This window comes from Eulemur rufifrons, chromosome 20 (assembly GCF_041146395.1).
Source record: "Eulemur rufifrons isolate Redbay chromosome 20, OSU_ERuf_1, whole genome shotgun sequence".
Classification (NCBI taxonomy): Eukaryota; Metazoa; Chordata; class Mammalia; order Primates; family Lemuridae; genus Eulemur; species Eulemur rufifrons.
The window spans coordinates 25,851,395-25,873,735 of record NC_091002.1 but is presented as its reverse complement, the minus strand read 5'-3'; the positions used below and the strand labels follow the sequence as shown (position 1 = coordinate 25,873,735).

Sequence of the window (22,341 nt, the reverse complement as noted above, 5' to 3'; positions counted from 1 at the left end):
AAGAAGAAAACCATTATAAGATTCAGTTCTCTGAAGACATATTTCTTTAACTTACTTAATGTATTTGCACGTTATAAGGTTTGATAGATGGTTCAATTCCTCAAGAGCTTGCCACTTTCTGCCAGGTTAGAGAGGTTTTTTTTTTAAGTGCTAGCAAATTTAAAGCATTAGGAGTTTGGGTTTGATTGTTAACGTCTTTTTCCTGAGAGTTAATAAAACATTTATACCCCTTCCAGTAACTTCCAGAGGCAGGTGCACCCATCTAATGTACAGGCACCTTTTAAAGTAAACTCTTTTCTTTTCTCAGTAATATTATAGACACATCAACATTCAAAAAAAATATGGCCTCTGAGACCCTCCTCTACTTTGGTAGCATCAGAAAGACAGAGACTCTCTAGTAAGGGTACAAAATCCTCTTGAATTCTCCACTTCCTGTCTCCTAATTTGCATGGTCCACACAGAGGAAGAATTCTCACCATCAAACAACAGAAGAAACTATAAATTTTTGGTCTATCTGTAAATTGTATGGCAACTCCTTCCCTCCATAGAAAAAGGAAGAAAAACGAACTTCTATTCAGAAAAGAAAACACACCCAGCAGCTTTGAGCATCACGTGAATTGAAACTTGACCTCCAGAGGGCAGCAGTTCCCTGACACCGAAGACAGACAATATTTCAAGATAAGGGTTTTTGTCTCTCTTGTATGCCAATCCTAGTTCTGGAACAGTTGAGGCACAATCTCACAAAGTAAAACAAACTCTTTTGCCTGGAAACAGATAAAATGCTACACTAATCAACACTCAAACCTAGGAACATTCATTCCAGGAGGACAGAAACAGTGTTCCCTTCTCTGAGACCGCTGCTGACGGCTTTTCGAATAAAACTCTACCTATATACAGTGAACATACAGCAGACAAAAGCCATAAATCCACAATAAACAACTATAACATTTCTTTAAAATTTCCCAATGGCTTTATAGATTCCTGGGGAAATGGCTCTTTAGAAGTGTTTTTAAATCCCAAATGGGAAATAAATCTTACCTCTCTTTTGACAGCTCATAGTACCCAGCTCCAAAATTCTCTACCTGGTTTAGCCAAATATTGCAAGACATCATTTACTAATTTAAGTGACTGTAGTCTCTCAAAAGTTTGTAGAAATAAGAAACAGGAAAATCATTTTATTTGTTTCCTTCATTCATATGGAAAATAAGGAAATACCAATAATCTTCTTCCTATATAGCATGGAAAACTTAGAGTAATTATATCATGGATAAAACAGATTTGTCAATTTAGGCATGATGAAGGAACCTTTCGAAATTTAACAGAGTCAAGACAGAAGGACACAGGCATGAGCATGACTTTGGCCCACTAGCCAACGCTATGACAATTTGAGTATCACATTGATGCTTTAGGTACCAACCAAGCTGAAGTCGGTCCACTGAAACCTCTCTCTCCCACTGATTAAAATGTATAACTCTGGGGCCGGGTGCGGTGGCTCATGCCTATAATCCTAGCACTCTGGGAGGCCGAGGAGGGTGGATCGTTTGAGCTCAGGAGTTCGAGACCAGCCTGAGCAAGAGCGAGACCCCATCTCTACTAAAAATAGAGAGAAATTATATGGACAGCTAAAATATATATAGAAAAATTAGCCGGGCATGGTGGCCCTTGCCTGTAGTCCCAGCTACTTGAGAGGCTGAGGCAGGAGGATTGCTTGAGCCCAGGAGTTTGAGGTTGCTGTGAACTAGGCTGATGCCAGGGCACTCTAGCCCGGGTAACAGAGTGAGACTCTGTCTCAAAAAAAAATATATATATATATATATACATATATATATACATATATATATATAACTCTGAACAAAATACAAGAAGCAAGTATCTGAGCAAAGGATAGAGCCAAAAATAGTAGGTGGGTTGGGGATGGGAACCAAAATCTAAAAAATGACTTTCTCAGGGATTTTCCCCCTTTTGTCTCCCAGCTTTGGTCTGAAGGCCGCACAGAACAGACCTGGGCAGCAGATACAGGCAGCACAGCCTTCAGGAGAAGCTCCGTTTTTCTGGCCAGAGGACCAGTAAAACAGGTCCCTGTGAGCCAGAGAATGCGCATATGTGGATTGGGGATACCCACTTTTTCCCACCTTTTCTCTCTTTTTTCTGTCCCCATCCATCTCTAAGGGCAGCCCCTGGACTCCGCCCCACAGAGGCAAATAAAAACCTGAGTCGAGAGTCCCATTGCAGAATGTTCTAACTCCTGGATCTGCCACATCATTCTCAAAGACCATGAAATTCTTCCTACTGACTCTTATTGTATTTTTGGTCCTGTTCCAGATGTTTCCAGGTAAACAGAACCAAGAAAGAAGGAAAAAAGATCTAGGGTGGGGAACTGCCCTTGGAAGCTTTAATATCTTTTTGTCCATTGAGACAGGCTTTTCAAGGGTGGCTGATAATTGTTTGACCTTATCAGAATACTTTCCTCCCAGGACAAATCCAAGGCCCCATGTTGGGCATGTGTATCTGGCCAGGATCCCTGGAGTCATGGAGTAGGGCAGGGTGTCTTCTGAGAAGTTCCTTTCCATATTCAGCTGTAACCTCAGCATCCAAAATATCCCTTGGTACTTTGCTTCAGTAGCCCAAAGACCCAACTGAGGGGCTGCTTGACTTCAGCTGTCTTTCCAATCTCTACCAAATTGTGAATCTTGAGGCCTTTCTTAGACATTAAGTTCTATCATCATTTCATACAAAGTCCCTGTTCTCCTACTCTGGGATGAAAGTATCTGAAAAGCAATCATGTGGAAGAAAGTATAGGGCTTACTGTTCCTTTCCAGTTGTGAAAGTCTGTGATTTTGTTGATAATTTATAATGAGATTTCACAAACAAATGGCCGTAGTTTTGAAACTACTGCTTATGAGGGCCTGAATAATTTTTAGACAAGGCACAGTTCTCCTCTTCTGTCTGATATTTTTTCTATGTATATATAAATCCACAGAAATACGTACGTACCTACAGTTCTTTTTTTAACCAAAAAAGGTAACTATATATTACTCCAATTTTCTTAATTCAGCAATACATGCTAGACATCTTCCTTGTTAGCACATAAAAGCCTGCTTCATTGCTTCTGGAAGTCATATACTATTCCATCATATGAGTAAATCATAATTTATACAACCAATTCTTATTGGTGTTAAAAAGGGATCTTTCCAGATCTTTGCTAAGACAAACAAAACTGCAGCTAACTTTTTGCATATGTATTTTCACATACTTGGACAAAAATTTCTAAATAAGTTCCTAAAAGTCAACTTGTTAGGTAAGAGTGAGTTCACAGTTTTGTTTTTCATGAACACGTTTTCTAAGTCTCCTTTGGGTCATTCATAGCTGGAAGAATTCACTTGCCTTCCAGGGCAAAAGAAAAAAAAAAAAAAGCTTTAGAAAACCCAAATGAATATTCTTTATGCAAACCAAGAAAAATCTGAGTTGTGGTGACTACTGATGTAACATGGTGTGAAAGGAAAAATGAATATTTTAAATAGTGAAGGAAAAGAACTTTGAACCTAGAATTTTATGTCCATCTACACTGCTATTCAAATATAGGAGCATAACAAAAATATTCTCAAGCATAGAAGGACTCAGAATGTTTGCCATATAAAGACTTACTTTGGAAACACCGTTCGAGGAAGAACTCAGGTAAAAAGAGGGAAAAAAAAATCCAGAAGGATGTTGGAAATGATATGACAGGTAAGAATTATCAATTACTTGTAATTTTGTAGTTAACTTTAAAAACTAGACTAGAGGCAGGGTGCAGTGGCTCACGCCTGTAATCCTAGCACTCTGGAAGGCCGAGGCGGGAGGATCGCTTGAGGTTGGGAGTTCGAGACCAGCCTGAGCAAGAGTGAGACCCCGTCTCTACTAAAAATAGAAATTAGCTGGACAACTAAAAATACATAGAAAAAATTAGCCGGGCATGGTGGCGCATGCTTGTAGTCCCAGCTACTCAGGAGGCTGAGGCAGGAGGATTGCTTGAGCCCTCTCAAATGAGACAAAGAAAGCTAAAATAACGTGTTGTCTAAAAGACACAGACACACATGATATTAAAAGGCATGGAAAAATTAAAATAATGAAGTTCCATACTAGGCAAATATAGGTTTCTTAAAAAAAATGTAGGTTTTTTTAAAGAAAGCTGGAGTAGCAATCTTAATATGCAACAGAGAAGAATTCATGACAAAATGTATAATGATTGTCAGAGAGGTGGGTTACATATTGGCAAAGAAATAATTAAGCTACAAGAACATATTAGCACCTATAATTTCAGCTTCCAAATTTGCAAAACAACAAAATAGATCTCTAAATCTATTTTAGAGAAAAATAGTTAAGTCAACAATATTTGGAGATCTTTAATCCAAATTTTAACACTTGATTAAGATTAACACATTGATGGCTAGGCATGGTGGCTCACGCCTATAATCCCAGCACTTTGGGAGGCCAAGGTGGGAGGATCACTTGAGGCCAGGACTTCAAGACCAGCTTAGGCAACATAGCAAGATTCCCATCTCTATAAAAAGTAAAAAAAAAAAATTAGCCAGGTTCAGTGACATGCACCTATAGTCCTAGCTGCTGGGGAGGCTGAGGTGGGAAAATTACTTGAGCCCAGGCTTGTTACTTATAGCTGCTAGATTTGTATTTTACATAGTTTTACATAGATTTCCTTCAGCTGTTCTTCTTCTGTCCTTTTTTTTTCAGCATTCAACCTGATTCGTGAATATCCTTTTTTCATTTAAAATGATATTTGGTATCAATGAAGTTATTAATATATAGAGTAGCAAATTTCAGTCATTGTCAGTTAAGCACTGGATCAAGTTCCCAAATGCGTTTTTCAAAACTCTATTTATGACCTTTTGGGAACTTTTAAGATTAATAATACAACATCAAAGCATGATGAAATGGACAATTATATCAAGAGTACTTCTCTATTTATTTCATTTTTTCTTAATTAAAGTATGTGTCATTAGAAAACCTAGCTAGATTTTGACAGATGGCTGGGTCCCTAAGTGATGGTGCCTCTAAAAGTAAAAATTATCAATTACCTGTACTTAATCCCATGATACTTGGTAAATTCTATGACTTATATGTTTTCTGTGAAGTGATCAACAAGCCTTTCACAAGAATTTTTCAAAAATAAAAAGTAGATTTCTATCTATTTGTGGGATGTTTCATCCTTAAACTAAACAATCCTAAAATTCAGCTGGAACCACAAAAGACTCCAAATAGCAAAAGCAATCTTGAGCAAAAATAACAAAGCTGGTGGCATCACACTACCTGACTTCAAAACATACTACAAAGTTATAGTAACAAAATATCATGGTATTAGCATAAAAACAGACACATAGACCAATGGAACAGAATAGAAAGTCCAGAAATAAACTCACACATCTACAGCCAACTGAGTTTTGACAAAGATGTCAAGTACACACAGTGAGAAAAGGACATCCTGTTTAACAAATGGTGCTGGGAAAACTGGATATCCACATGCAGAAGAATGAAACTAGATCCTTATCTCTCACCATATACAAAAATTAACTCAAAATGGATTAAAGACTTAAATGTGAGACCTGAAACTATGAAACTACTAGAAGAAAACATGGGGGAAAAGCTCCGTGACAATGGTCTAGGCAACGATTTTTTGGCTAAAACCTCAAAAGTACAGGCAACAAAAGTAAATACTGACAAATGGGATTACCTCAAACTAAAAAGCTTCTGCACAGCAAAGAAAACAATCAACAGAGCAAAGAGACAACCTACAGAATGGGATAATATATTTGCAAACTATACATCTGATAAAGGACTAATATCCAAAATATATAAGGAATTCAAACAACTCAACAACAAAAAAACAAAGAACCCAATTTAAAAAATGGACAAAAAACGAGAACAGACATCTCTCAAAAGAAGACAAGCAAATAGCCAGCAGATATATGGAAAAATGCTCAACGTCATTAATTACCAGGGAAATGCAAGTCAAAACTGCAGTGGGATATGGCCTCACTCCAGTCGGAATGACTATTACTAAAATATCAAAAGACCAGTGTTGGCAAGAATGTGGAGAATGGGGAACACTTACAGACTGCTGGTTAGAATGAAAGTTAGTGCAGCCATTATGAAAAACAGTATAGAGGTTCCTCAATAAATTAAAAATATTAAATATAATTACCGGCCGGGCGCGGTGGCTCACGCCTGTAATCCTAGCACTCTGGGAGGCCGAGGTGGGCGGATCGTTTGAGCTCTGGAGTTCGAGACCAGCCTGAGCAAGAGCGAGACCCCATCTCTACTAAAAATAGAAGGAAATTATATGGACAGCTAAAATATATATATAGAAAAAATTAGCCGGGCATGGTGGTGCATGCCTGTAGTCCCAGCTACTCAGGAGGCTGAGACAGGAGGATCGCTTGAGCCCAGGAGTTTGAGGTTGCTGTGAGCTAGGCTGACGCCACGGCACTCACTCTAGCCTGGGCAACAGAGTGAGACTCTGTCTCAAAAAAAATAAAATAAATAAATAAATAAATAAAATTACCTTATGATCCAGCAATCCCATACTGGGTATATATCCAAATGAAATTAAATCAGTATGTTGAAGAGATATCTGCACTTCCATGTTTATTGCAGCACTGTTCACAATAGCAACACTATGGAATAAACCCAAGTGTCCATCAACAAATAAATGGATAAAGAAAATGTGATGTATATACACAATGGAATACTATTTAGCCATTAAAAAAGAATTAAATCCTGTCATTTGAAGCAACATGGATGAACCTGGACATTATATTAAGTGAAATAATCTAGGCATGGAAAGAGAAATACCACATGATTTCATGCATATGCGGAATCTAAAAAGTTGTTCTTATAGAAGTAGAGAGTAGAATAGTGGTAACAAGAGGATGGGGAAGTTATGAGGCAGGGAGGAAGGTGAGAGATTGGTCAACAGGTAAAAAGCTAGGAGGAATAAGTTCTGGTGGTACATTGCACAGTAGGATGACTAGAGTTTACAATAACGTATGTTTCAAAATAGCTAGAAGAGAGGTTTTTGAATGTTCTCATCACAAAGAAATAATAAATGTTTAAGGTGATGGATATACTAATTTCCCCAGTTTGATCATTACACAATTTATACATGTATCTGAACATCATATTGTGTCCCATAAATATGCACAATTTCATAAATTTAAGAAATAATTGGTTGTTGCCTCTTGAGAAGGTATTACTGTGTGGCTATTCTTGCAAAGATGTTTATAAACTCTATCTATAGTGCAGTGGTTCTCTGTGTGGTTCTCCCAACCAGCAGCATCAGCATTATCTGGAAACCTGTTAAGAGTGCAAATTTTTAAGCCCCATTGCAGATCTACTGAATCCAAAACTCTGGGTGGGACTCAGCAATCTGTATTTTAACAAGCCAATAAGGGAGATTGTGATGCATGCTCAAATGTGAGAACAAATAAATAATCTACTACAGCTATGTTTCTGTGCTCTCTAGCTAAAACGCTCATTTTGTTTCATTGCTACCTCATAGAACAATCATTTTTAAAAACGCTTTATTGAGGTATGGTTGATATACAAAAAGCTATACATATTTAATGTATACAACTTGATGAGTTTGGAGATAAGTATACACCCATGAAACCGTCATCACCACAATCTATGCCATAAACCTATATCACCTCTAAAAGCTTCCTCCTGCTTAGAGCTGCTTAGAGGAGTTATTTTTAAGACATCGTAAGTGACAATTGTGTACTCAATTGAAGTTGAAATTCCTATACTTGTGGTATAGCAAATGTAAGTAACTCAGCTGAGGTGAGATTAAATTAACCCACTTTAAACAGGTAATTTCACATGGTCACACAACTTCTCACCAAATAACTCTAGTTCCTGCTGACTAACAAGTTCCTTTGATGGTAAGATGCTTAGAAATATGAAAATATGGTATATACCAAACCTTACTTTGCTTATATAATTTCTTTTAATGAACACAGGGTTGTTGTGAAGATTACAGATATGGTGACTCTAATTATTATGACTCTGAGCATTGATATCTTGAGTTAATTACCTTTTCTCACTCTTTTCAGTCTACAGGGGCCGACAATTTTGCTGGATCATGAAAGGACATTGCAGGCAAAACTGCAAACCTGGTGAACAGGTGAAAAAGCCATGTAAAAATGGTGACTATTGCTGCATTCCAAGCAAGACATATTCTCAACCATACAGACCACCCCAAGGACCTTCCAAAAAAGACGAAACTTTTAATAATGATTTGAGAGAAGCAATCCAAAATTTACCAGTAGTAATCATTGAAGGCAATAGGAATTTACAGTGAAGCAGAAAACACTGGGGACTTCTCAGACAAGGAATTGTCAACTCTGGTGTCTCTTCCATGGGTCCATTAAAGCACAAGACCTCCTCTCTGCTGTTACTCATCTCTGTCCTCACAGGGCTAGATTAAGACCTTGAGGTGCCCAAAGCACTAAAAATACCATGATGTCCTATCTCTAGAAATACTTAATTCTAAACAAAAACAATGATTAACTACTTAACAAAGTTAGAAGGAAATCTAGAAAACTTCCAGTGTTTCCCATGAAAACGTCCTCAAAGAATTTTTTGGAAACGTCAAGTATCACATCACTTTACCCCAGAAAAACACTTTTCCATTGCTTTTGTGCTTCCTTTTTTGTTGCCCCTGTCCCTGGCACTATTCTCTATATCTGGGCCTCTGACTTTCCAAAAAGGGTTTGGGAAGACTCTGAGAAATTCGTTGTGTTACACTTGCTTCCTGGTTCAATACAAGTAGCTCCTTGGTTTTTTTTTTTTTTTTTTTTTTTTTTTTTTTTTTTTACCAATAGCTTAGGACTATGACTTAGGACACTAAGCATTTTCTTTATGAAATAGAAGGCACTTCAGATAAGTGCCTCTATTCATTACTAACTCACCTTTGGTCCTAAACTTCTGTCTGATGGGGCTGGGCCAGAGATGTACTCTGAGGAATGCTTCTCCTTCCTTTGTTTAAAGACTAGACAACAAGGACAGCCTTCTTGATTTGTTGGTTCCACGGGCTTATTTTCTTGACCCAAGCTCTGATCTGCCTACAGAGAAGGCAGCTGAACCCTACATGATAATACTTATCTTCCTAAGGATTGTGTGGTCAGTGAAGAGGATCCAGGAAAGAACAAGGAAAAAAGATTGAAATAAATGTTCCAGCATAAGCCTCATAGGTAGGAAAGAGCTAAATGTCAGTTCCATTTTACATTTTTTGTTACCCCTACTAAGAAGTTCATTCCCAAGGGCCACTTGGGGGTCCCTGAGAACTCTGTATTGGTTTTGATCTTTGCACATCTCCACCTCCTTGGAGACTCAGCAAGGTGGGAAGCCTTGAGTTTCCCCTCATGGCTTCAATGTATGATGATTTCACGTTGTGAGAAATTTTAAGAAAATTTTGTCCTAAATAGGAAGAGCTTACAACATCAGGTGAGAGTAAGCCCAGAAGAACTGGCCACAGTCTGAACAGAAAGTTCCTGGCCCAATCGCCCTCATCCGATTAGTTTTTGTTACTAAATGATTATGACCTCCCTGCTGATGTGATTCTCTCTAAATTGTAGATGTTGGACTATCAGGAGATTTATTTCCCTTCATGGGGATTTAGCAACAGCAGTTAAACTTTAATCCTAAGAATAAATCACTACTCAAACATAGCAGCACTCAAAAAAGAAAAAAAAAACTGTAACATAGAGAGATTACCAGCACTTTACAGATGAGAAATCTGAGGCCCAAACAGGTTAATTTCATTAATTTATTCCAGATTACTTTCTAAACACTATATTGAAACACATTGTGGGGCTACAGAATTGAAGATGACAGGCTTGTTGCCTGATCTAATGAAGCATATTATCTAGCAAAGAAAACAAAGAATAAACAAATCAAAAAATAAATAAGCTGTGATTGCTACTATAAACGGAACAAGAAAGGGATTCAGACCAAATAATAACTTGGATGGGTATGCTATTTTTTTTTAAATTTCAGAATATTATCGGAGTACAAATGTTTTGGTCACATGGATTTCTTTTCTACTGCTTGAGTCAAAGTTCTAAGTGTGTCCATCACCCAGATAGCATACATTGTACTTGTTAGGTATGATTTCACCCATGCCCTCCTCACCTCTCCCACCTGCATTATTTCTGTTGAGTTTTACTTCCATCTGTGCATATGAATGCTGATTGGTTAGTTTCAATTTAATAGTGAGTACATGTGGTGTTTGTTTTTCCATTCCTGCGATACTTCACTTAGGAGGATGGTCTCTGGTTCCATCCAGATTGTTGCAGAAGGTGTTAATTCAATTTTTGTATGGCTGAATAGAACTCTATGGTGTACATATACCACATTTTATTAATCCACTCATGAAATGATGGACACTTGGGTTGATTCCACATCTTTGCGATTGTGAATTGTGCTTCAATAAACATTCCAGTGCAAGTGTCTTTTTGATAAAATGACTTTTTATCCTTTGGATAAATACCCAGTAGTGGGATTGCTGAATCAAATGGTAGGTCTACTTTTAGTTCTTTGAGGAATCTCCATACTGTTTTCCACAGAGGTTGCACTAATTTGTAGTCCCACCAACAGTGTGTAAGTGTTCCTTTCTCTCCACATCTAGGCCAGCATCTATTGTTTTGGGACTTTTTGATAAAAGCCATTCTCACTGGGGTTAGGTGATATCTCATTATGGTTTTAATTTGCATTTCTCTAATTATTAGTGATATTGAGTATTTTTTCATATGTTTCTTTGCCATTAGTCTGTCTTCTTTGGAAAAGTTTCTGTTCATATCTTTTGCCCACTTTTTAATGGGGTTGTTTGATTTTTCTTGCTGTTTTGCTTGAGTTCTTTGTAGATTCGGTTATTAGCCCTTTATTGGATGTATAGCATGTGAATATTTTCTCCCATTCTGTAGGTTTTCTATTTGCTCTGTTGATTATTTCCTTGGCTGTACAGAAGCTTTCTAATTTAATCAAATTCCATTTATTTATCTTTGTTGCTGCTGTGATTGCCTTTGGGGTCTTCATCGTAAATTCTTTGCCTAGGCTGATATCTAAAAGAGTTTTTTTCAACATTTTCTTCAAGAATTCCAGGGTTTCATGTCTTAGATTTAAGTCTGCTACCCATCTTGAGTTAATTTTTGTCAGTGGTGAGGGATATGGATCCTGTTTCAATCTTCTATATATGGCTATCCAATTTACCAACACCACTTATTATTCTTTTCCCCAGTGTATATTGCTGTCTACTTTGTCAAAGATCAGATGGCAATATGTGGATGGTTTTATATCTGGGTTCTCTGTTCTGTTTCATTGGTCTATGTCTCTATTTTTGTGCCAATACCATGCTGTTTTGGTCACTACAAGGTATGGTACTTTAGATAATGTGTTCAGAGAGGTGTGGTACTTTAGATAATGTGACATTCAAGCTAAAGCCTGAAGGAAATAACCATGAAAAACAAATCACAGGAAGAATGTTCTAAGAAAAGGAAATAAAGAATGCATAACAAGTGGTGTATTAGTAGGATAGGATAGATTATATTGCAGTAACAAATAAACCTCAACATCTCAGTGGCTTAACAATAGCAATTTGTTTTGCTTATACAAAGTCCAGTGTGGGTCACATAGACCCCCTCCATCTTGGAGTTAGAGCATCTGAAACACGTGACACCTAAGATTATCATAGCAACGAGAAAGAGGGTTGGACGAGCATATAAGATGTCCTTAAGGGCCAAGGCAGGAAATGACTTATATCATTTTTCTACTAATTTACACCGGCCCAATCACATGACACCAACACACCTGCAAGAAAGGCCATAAAATGAAGGAAGAACGCATGAATATTTGGTGAGCACTAACAGACTCTGCTGTAGTTTGAAATGGCCTTATCCACTTGATCTCTTCTTCCCACATATAGATCACACTCAATTCCTTCTCAAGGGACACAATCCAAAATCCAATCCAACACAAAGCCCAGCATTCCTGAGCAGGGTATGGCCCCTACCTTCAGGTCCAGATGTGGGTTTCCTCAGTCTGACAACCTATGAACTAAAAAAACAATTTATCTCTTCACCCACACTTATACCTACACCATATAAAATGCTGGATCAGGAATAAAGTAACTGCAACAAACATTCTTTGGAAAGGTCCAGCAGCCATTAGTCCATGGCAATGCTAAAATGCCATTAGTCCCATATTGCGAAGTTCTCACTCTGTGCCTAGTGGGGAGTCCTAGCGGAGGCCCTAATTCTGATCTCAGAGATGAATTCCTTTGCCCTTTGTTCTCTGTGACCCCTGAATCCATCCCCTTGAAATGTTCTCCTTAGCCATAATTTCCCTTTGCCATCTCTGAAATTGATGTTTAGGAACTTACCTTTGAAGCCTACCTTCCTTCATGGAATTGAAGCACCAAAGATTATTTTACAGCTCACATAGTCAGAGACTTTGTTGGCCTAGGGTTAATGGTTTATTTTGCAATATGGAAACTTCAGAGACTTAAGAGGCTCCTTAGTAGCCTCCTAAATATTTGCTTCCAGGAAGTTCCTTCCTACACTTACTTGTCAAATTATTTTTATGCTTTCTTGTATAGTGTTTACTTGGTCTCTCACTCTCTCAATCTCTGTCTCTCTCTCTCTCTCTGTCTCTCTCTCTCTCTCTCTCTCTCACACACACACACACACACACACAGCAATTACCTGACCAAAATATTCACCATGGAAAGGAAGTATATAAATGTGATATCTATTTTTGGAGGTAGGGACACAATTAGAAGGACTTGCTAATGCCATCTATTGAAAGGGAGAAGACCGGAGTGAGAGCAAGTAGAATAGGTTGGGGGGAAACTGAAAAATCCAGGTGAATTTGACAAGCATACAATTGGACATGTGAGTCTTTAGCTCAAAGGAGAATTTGAAACAAGAGATAAAAATTTAGTAAATTTAGTACTTCATCACATGTACTCACCATTAAATTGGAACTAATCAATCAACACTTACGTGCACATATGGAAATAAGATTCATGAGAAATCAAGCAAGTGGGAGTGGGGAGGAGGGAATGGGTAAATTGCTTTCAGCAAAATAAAAGTCCAATAGGTAAACAACAACTAATATCCTTCAGGTGTATTTCTTAATGGATCGGGCCTTGATTTATCCCTTGACAAGGATGGCTGAAGAAGGGCACTGGGGCAGGGACTAGCTCTGATACCATGGACTGTACCCACTTATCTCCTCCCCTGTAATAAGCCCTTCCCCTTCAGGGCACTTTTTTTTAATAAACTACTCTTCTCCATTCCCACCACCACCAGCATCTCAGGTGCGAGGGCAAGCTCTACGAATTGAGGGAGGGGTAATCCAGATTTTCCTGCTTTTCTGTAGCATAACAAAAAAGGGTTTTTCTCAAATTCTTTAGATTAGAAAGGGTCAGGATCTCTCTCATCATCAGGACATGGAAAAAAAACATTCATAAAATTAAGAACATGGATCTTTATGCCTGGAAGGAATTAGAAAAGATACTGTAGAAATCCCTCATATTAAATCACTTAGCCTCAGCTTGAAAAATCAGTTACAGAACACCCTCTGCCTCTCTAGGAAGCCATTTCATGGTAAGGGAGTTCAGGCTGTTAGAACTTTTTAATCTAAAGTTAAATTTGGAAATATCCACCACCGTCCTAGGCTCTCTGCATGGTTCCATCCGGAAGAGAACAATCTGTTTAACCACATGACCACCCTACTAATTCCTATAGACTATTCTCACAGCTGACACCATCAACTGCAGAAGAGGAAGATCAACAACCTTAGAACCAAGCAAACAGGAGGGAGCAAGAGTTGAAACAGGGTGAAAAAGCAACCAAAGCAAGGCAGGACCTAGGCCGATGCCAGGGGTGAAATCGAGGTTCTGCATCCCAAAGACAGATCTAAATGTTGAGGTCTTCAGAGACAACACTCGGACCTCCAATGGCCCTCATTGCCCCCTTGTCAAAAGTAACATCCCAAGTTATTGTAGATCTTCCTTGTGTAGGGAGCACTTTTTGACGACATTGGACAGCAGCCTCCTTTGAATTTTATTATAATATAAATGATCTGCCACAAACTCTACAGCAAGTCAGCTCCATTATCTCGGGCGAGTCACTTTCCCTGGTGGCACATATGTAAGGGAGGTATTTGGCCTATAGAGGGACATATGTTCATTATCTTTTAATTCCACAAACCTTCACTGAGAACATGCTTTGTGCCTTGGGGGTTAAAAAATGAGAGATATTGTCCCTACTCTCAGGAATCTCACAGTCCAGCGCAAGTAAGTAGGCAGTTCAAAAGCAGGCTTATGCTAGAGGGAAAGGGACTGGGAGGGAGGGTTGGACCCTGATGAGAGGTCCGGGAGGCCAGGGAAGATGGTCTAGTACTGCTCCTCCCTCTCCATATCTGCAAACACCTCCTCAGAGCTTGTGACAGAACCCTCTGCAGGCCCTCCCAGCGCCTTCATCAGTTGCTCGGGCAGTCACCAGCCAACGGACTGATGATTCGCATGGATAAGCTTTTACATATCTGTCCGGTTCAGCGCCCTTCCCTCTGCCCCCACTGCAGGTAGGCCAATAAAACTCTTGTTCAGATTCACACTGTACACAGTGTTCCGAGCTCCTGGATTTACCGCCTCCTATTTCCCAAAGACCATGAGACTCCTGCTGCTGGCTCTTCCTATCCTTGCGCTCCTACCCCAAGTGATCCCAGGTAATGAGAACTCAGGGAAGCTGCAAAAATGGAGATATAATGAGCTGTGGCTCATGGAAATTCCAGTGTGTCACGGTACCCCCAACCTGGGCAGCTCCACAGCTCCCATATTGGGACTATGTCCCTGACAGGGGTGGAATCTAAGGGTAGGACAAGTTTTCCTCAATACACAGGGGCAACTCCGACAGCCAGAGTTGTCCTTGGTTCTACAATCCAAGTTGCCACCTAAGAATCTAGGTGAAAGCTTCACTCACTTCAGTTTTCCAGCTTGTGCCAGCTCTTCAAAATGATTCCCAAAGCCCACTTCCTGATGTGTTCTTGGCCCTAAAAGTCCTGTTATAGCTGTAAATGAAGTTCTTTTTGTTTTCTAATATCTAGAATTTGGTGAACAGGTCAGAAAATATCTGCAGTGGCCAGGCATGGTGGCTCACACCTATAAGCCTAGCACTTTGGGAAGCCAAGGTAGAAGGATTGCTTGAGGCCAGGAGTTCGAGATCAGACCCACCAACATAGCGAGACCCCATCTCTACAAAAAATAAGAAAAATTAGCTGGATGTTGAGCCCAGGAGTTTGAGGTTGCAGTGAGCTATGATGACGCCACTGCTCTCTAGCCCAGGCAACAAAGCGAGACCCTGTTTCAAAAAAAGAAAAAGAAAATATCTGCAGAGCTGTTATGTGGAAGAGAAAACTGACCTTCCTTCTCCCTTCTACAATGAAAGCCTAAGCTTTTAATCATCACTGCTTTTTTTAATTAGTATATCTACAGTCCTGACCAGAACGTTGAAATTGCTGCTGAAGAGGACCTGTTTTCCCCTTCATTGTATATCTTTCAAGATGCATTTTAATATTTCCGTTTTATAAAAAAAAAAAACACTAGATGCATAGTTATGCAGCATTCTTCTTTCACCTAATATTTTGTGGCTGCCTTTCCATGTCACCATCTGAAGATCTGTCTCATTCTTTGTAAAGTTCTATAGTTCTATTGTAGGATAAACCATAATTTATGTATAGTCATTTGGGATGTTTTCTAATTTTCTAACACGTCGGCAACATACTTGTACAACCCTATCTACGTATCTGGACGAGGACTTTTATGGGCTAGATTCTTAGAAGTCAAATGATCAGATTAAAGGTAAGTCTAACATTATTGACTCCATTAATTCCTCCCTTATGTATCTTTCAGGACCCTGCCAGCAGAAATTGCCAGCTTCTGGGGTTTTGAGTAATTCTCCAGCTGTAATTCCAGGCACAATCGGGAACAATTCTGTGTAATCCATATGGAACCAATTGTGTCTGCTTTGAGTTCTAGTGGAGATTTGGAGTCTAGGAAAGAGACAGATGAGAAAGATTTTGTAAAAGCAATCCATGGGTCATAGAAACTCGGTACACGGGAAGTGAAGGAAATATTGGCATGTTCTGGGGTTTTTAAGTCTGAGTTTTCTGGTAAGATTGGTTAATTGGAGGGAAGAATTGAAATGATGAAAGAAGCATAAAGTCTTCACGCTTTATCTCGGCCAGCTTCTCCTACATTTAAGGAAAAAAAAATAAAAATCAGTGACATTTATAGGGACAGGGAGATATCCATACCCTCCCACCAGCAGTGCACGAGGATTTTTCTATCACCGTAATCCCTCCAACACTCAGCATTATTTTTACTAGTCTGATGGATATAATCTCACACTGCTCTTTTAATCTGCATTTCTTTTATTATCCTGTGATCAAAATGTGTCAATGGCTTCCTTCCAGTGACTTGCAAGACTCCATGTGATCTCAGCCTCCATTATATTTTCTCTAATGACTCTCCACTTAACTTATTCTACACTCACCATGGCCACCTTATTGTTTTTCTTTTTGTTGTTGTTGTTGTTTGATTTGGGTTTGGGTTTTTTTGTTTGTTTGTTTGTTTGTTTTGCTGGTCAAGTGGAGCAGTGGGAGTGGAGAAGGAACAAAGGAATCTGTAACTGGTTGTGATCAATTAGTTGTAAACACCACTGCTCTCAGACCAACCTACCTTATTGTTTTTCAAAAACTGAGAGATAGGCCAGGCATGAGCCACCTGTAATCCTAGCACTCTAGGAGGCCAAGGCGGGAGCATCATTTGAGCTCAGGAGTTCGAAACCAGCCTGAGCAAGAGCGAGATCCTGTCTCTACTAAAAATAGAAAGAAATTATCTGGACAGCTAAAAATATATAGAGAAAAAAATTAGCCGGGCACAGTGGTGCATGCCTGTAGTCCCAGCTACTCGGGAGGCTGAGGCGGTAGGATCACTTAAGCCCAGGAGTTTGAGGTTGCTGTGAGCTAGGCTGATGCCAGGGCACTCTAGCCCAGGTAACAGAGTGAGACTCTGTCTCAAAAAACAAACAAACAAACAAAAAAACTGAGAGACAGATCCTGCCTCTGGGCCTTTGCACTTGCTGCTTCCTCTGCCTGGTACACTCTTCCTCCAGTTAGTCTCATAGCTCACCCTTTCCCTTCATTCTCAATGAGGTCTTTACTTGCCTTCTGATCACACACTTCCTACCCCACTTCCCTGCGTCATTTCTCTCCATTTACTTTCTTCTCTTACTTACTGTCTTGTTTATTTCTCCTGAAAAGACTGAAATCTCCATAAGAGCAGAAAGTTTGGTCTACTTTTTTAATGAATGTAATCTCCTGCATCTTGATCAGTGCCTGGTGGTATACAGTAGGCACTCAGCAAACATTTCCTGAATGAATAAACAAGTGATCATTAATTGCCTGTTTATATCCTTTGCCCATTGTTCCATTGTTCTACTGAGCAACTGTGAGTTCTTGTGGTTATGTGGAAGTTCTTTATCTATTTTTTATATTGTTCCCTAGTCAGCTGGGTATATTACCTCCCAATCTGTCATCTGCCTGTCTACAGAACTTTGCCAATGCATTAAACTTTGACCTTTATTAAACAGAAATACATAATTTTGATAATCAAAGTCAACAATTTTTTGCCTTGTGCATTGTGCTTGGTGGTTTTGTTAAAGAAGTCTTTCCCCATTCTTATGTCCCAAAGGGTTCTCTGATATTATCTTCTAATAAATTTTTAGTTTTGCTTTTCACGTTTAGGTCATTAAGTCACCAGATGGAATGCATACATCCCCTTTTATCTTTCTCATAGAGTGAGCCATTTTCCCAGCACAATATGGTTAACAATCTATGCTGTCTCCATTGATTTGTGGTGTCATTGTCATTGCACATATCTGAGCTCTTTATTCGGTTCTCTTTGTCTGGTTCTTCTTGTTACAATACTATATTTGTCATATCACAATGGCTTATAGTATGTCAGGGTTTAGAAGAGCCAGGTTTGTCTTGCTTTTTTAAAGAGTAGTCTTAGCTATCAGTCTTCGTTCTTTTCTTTTATAGACAAGAATCTCACTCCGTCACCCAGGCTGGAGAGCAGTGGCAAGATCATAGTTCACAGCAACCTCCAAATCCTGAGCTCAAGCAATCCTTCCACCTCAGCCTCCCAAGTAGTTGGGACAAGAGGTGTGCACCACCACACTCAGCTAATTTTTCTTTCTTTTTTTTTTTAGAGATGGGTCTTGCTATATTGCCCAGGCCAGTCTCAAACTCCTGGCCTCAAGCAATCCTCCCAACTCAGCTTCCCAAATGCTGGGATTACAGGCATGAGCCACTACACCTGGCCTTATTCTCTATTATAAGTTTATAAGTTTTAAAGTAAAATAATCAAGTCTGTTAAAACTCCCACTGGGATTTTGATTAGAACTGAATTAAATTTATGAATTATTTTAGAGTATAGTTAATCTTTAGAATGCTTAAGTCATCCCATCCAAGATCACATCTTCTGTTAGAGTTTTAAACTATACACCCATAGAAGTCTTAGGTATTCTTAGTTTAAAACAAGCTACTTATAGCTATGCCATTTGTTTTATTATATTTTCTAATTAGTTACTATTAATGTAGAAAATAGCTCTTGATTCTTGTAAGTTGATATTTCATCTGACATAACTACTGAACTCTTATTAATTGTAATAGTTTATTGGTTCCTTTTTTATATTGTAATCATGACTGCTGAAGTGAAAGACAATTTTGTCTTTTCCTTCTAATCCTTATACTTTTGTTTTGCTTTTGTTTTCTTTTAACATTTGCCAGATCCACCACAATTTTTTTTAATTTTTTTTAAGAGACAGGATCTCACTATGTTGCCCAGGCTGGCCTTGAACTCCTGGCCTCAAGTGATTCTCCTGCCTCAGCCTCCCGAGTAGCTGGGACTACAGCCATGAGCCACTGTGCCCAGCTCTCCACAAATGTTATTTTAGACAATAGCAATAATTGAGAGTATCGTTGTTTTTCTCATCTCAATGGAAATTAAAGTTTCTCCAAATTTTCTTCTTCACCAAATTAAGAAAATCCCCTTCTGTTCCTGCTTTGCCTAGAATTTTCATAGAAAATAAGCAATTGTTACCAAATCATGTTTTTTACACCAAGATAATTCTATAATTTATCTCCTTAGTTCTATAAAGGTGGTGAATTTCATGGATAGATTTTCTGATTTTGGATAATATTTTGCATTTGAGGTTAAACTCTACTTGATCATGATATATTTTAATACACCATCAAATTCAGTTGGCTAATACTTTATTTAGGATGTATTCACATCTGTATTTATAAAGAAAATAGATCTATAATTTTCTGATTTTAGAACCAAAATTACACTGGCCTCATAAAATGAGCCAGTTAGCTTTCCCTTTTTGTTTTTCTATTTTCTGGAACATGTTATATAAAATGCTACTTAAATTTTCTGTGAAATTAGAATTTACCTTTAAAATATTCTAAGATAGCAACATTTATTCACAATAGACAAAGGGTAGAAGCCACCCAAACCTTCATCAATGGATGAATGGATAAATAAAATATGGTATATACATACAATGGAATGTTAGCCTTAAAAAGGAAGGAAATTCTGATACATGCAAAAACGTGATTGAACCTTGAAGACATTATACTAAGTGAAATAAGCCAGTCACAAAACAAAAAATACTGTATAATTGTACTCATATGAGATGCGCAGAGTAGGCAGATTCATAGAAACAGAAGGTTAAATGGTGGTTGCCAAGGGCTGAGGGAAGGAGGAAATGATTTACTATTTAATAGGGACAGAGTTTCAGTTTAGCAGAATGAAAAGAGTTCTGTGAATAAGTGGTGGCCATGGCAGCGTAACAACGTGAATGTACTTAATGCCACTGAACTGTACACTTAAAAATGGTTAAGATGGTAAATTTTATTTGTGTTTTACCACAACTTAAAAAAATGATCCAGGGCTAAGGCTTTTGGGAGGAAGGGTCTTCCACTGCTGTTTTGATTTCTTAACACTTACTGATTTATTCAAGTTTGTATTTTCTTCCTATGCCATCCCTGGAACTTTTTGGGGGAATTTACCCATTTCATCTAGGTTTTTTATTTTACTGGCATACAGTTGTTGATAGTTCTCTTCTTTTATTTTTAATATGCTAGATCTGTTTTTTTTTTCAATATTTCACTACAGATTTTGTTTATTTTTATTATCGTCTATTTTTTCTTAGTCATTCTTTCCAGAAGTTTTCTGATTTCATTACTTCTGACTTCATTATTTCTCACTTTATTCCTCCTCTTCTTATCTTTTATACTTTACCACATTACTTAATTTCCAAATATAAGAGTTTTTATTCTAATTTTATTGCATTTGGTTAGAAAACACAGAAAGTATGATATTGAGCATGTGGAACTTATTGAGGTTTTTTTATGGCTTGATACCTTGCTACAGAAAGTGTGGCCCACAGACTAGCAGTTTTGGCATCATCTAGAGATGTGTTAGAAAAGCAGAAACACAGACCCCGCCCCACCAACTGAATCAGAATCTGCCTTTGGAAAAGACTCTACATAATTCCCATGCACATTAAAGTTTAAGAAGCACTGGCCTAAAACCTGAGCGAATGAAGCCTATCACATCAGAATATAAGGTTCTAATAATGTTCTATTTCTTAATCAGGGCATGAGCACATGGTACTCATTTTATTATTAGTCTTTTTTTTTTTTTTTTGAGGGTTTCTGTTTGCTTTATTTTTTTTTTTATTTCAGCATTTTATGGTGGTACAAAAGTTTAGGTTACGTGTATTGCCCTTGCCCCCACGCCCCCGAATCAGAGCTTCAAGCGTGTCCATCCCCTAGACGGTGCGCATCACACTCATTATGCATGTATACATCCATCCCCTCTGCCCCCCCACATCTGCCCGACTCCCGATTGATGTTATTCCTAAATGTGCTCTTAGGTGATGATCAGTGAAACCAATTTGATGGTGAGTACATGTGGTGCTTATTTTTCCATTCTTGGGATACTTCACTTAGTAGAATGGGTTCCAGCTCTATCCAGCAAAATACAAGAGGTGCTATATCATTAGTCTTTAAACTACACAAATATATTTCATATACTCATTTGGATGTATGTTTTGCAGTAGAAGGTAGTCAAAGAAATTTCATCACATAGAATATGACCAATGCAAATAACTTAATCACCGTAGCATGAAGATGAACTTTCTTTATGCAGGTAGCTTTGCACATGCCCAGGTAGCTTCATTATAACTGGCCCCAATTCCTTATGACAAGCAAATTTCTTTTCATTGATGGTAAGATCCATCTCACTTTCAGAAAAGTTAAAAATGGGCAGGTGGGAGGTCAGAAACTGAGATTTTTAGAAACACGGTATTTACCGGGCCTGAGGCAGGAAGGGGTGCAGGCATAGTCTAATTGTGACCCACAGTGTGGTTACAGGATGCCAGATATACAATCATGCTGGTAAAATTGAAAGCATCTGTGAAATCAGTGGTCTCTCCTTTTGTTACCCAGCCTATGGTGGTGAAAAAAAATGCTGGAACAAATCTGGGCACTGCAGGAAACAATGCAAAGATGAAGAAGCGATGAAAGGAAAGTGTGCAAATCATCGAGTCTGCTGCGTTCCAGAGAGTAAAAGGCCCTGGCAAGTTCCTGAGACACCTCCCACCCCCTCGTATGATTTGACATCAGTACCGTTTGATGTAATTTTAACACTAATGTTCACTACACACCACTTTGAAGTAAAAAGCGACACAGTCACAGTTGAGCCATCTGAGGTAGTACATGCAACTGAGGCCACTCGCCCACAGGTTCATCACAGCTCAGAGGGATGAACTCAGTCAGAGATGCAGCATCATGGTGACCCTCCCCCCATCCCGTGTGTAACTCTAGATAGAAACAGCTGTGTAAAGAAGTCTAAGATTTTCACTGTTTCTGATGATAAACTCTTCAGTGCTCTTCCTGAAATGTCAAATTATTTCCATGACAGATTTTAATCCATTTTTAGTATTTCTCACTTGCTGGCGACCTATGCACAGCCTTGATCACTAAGTTAAATATTCCAACGCTGATCTTTTCATGTGTCCTTCTGTCTCCCCGACAGGTGTCTTGGGATATCAAAGGCATCCGTTATGTTAGTCCTGCCTCTGAATGGCAGCATAAGTGGTCGAAATCAAAATTCTAAATCTTTTTATCTATAAGAGTAACTGCTAAAACACT

General features: G+C 38.6%; 1 protein-coding gene across 1 annotated transcript; it reads left to right on the top strand.

Annotated features, from left to right (window-relative positions):
* Positions 1-14,723: 14,723 nt before the first annotated feature.
* On the top strand, positions 14,724-21,956 carry DEFB118 (defensin beta 118). Its single transcript, XM_069495757.1, has 2 exons — positions 14,724-14,781; positions 21,637-21,956. Exons 1-2 carry the CDS (start codon positions 14,724-14,726, stop codon positions 21,954-21,956), a joined length of 378 nt encoding a protein of 125 aa, XP_069351858.1.
* The last annotated feature ends 385 nt before the right edge of the window (positions 21,957-22,341 follow it).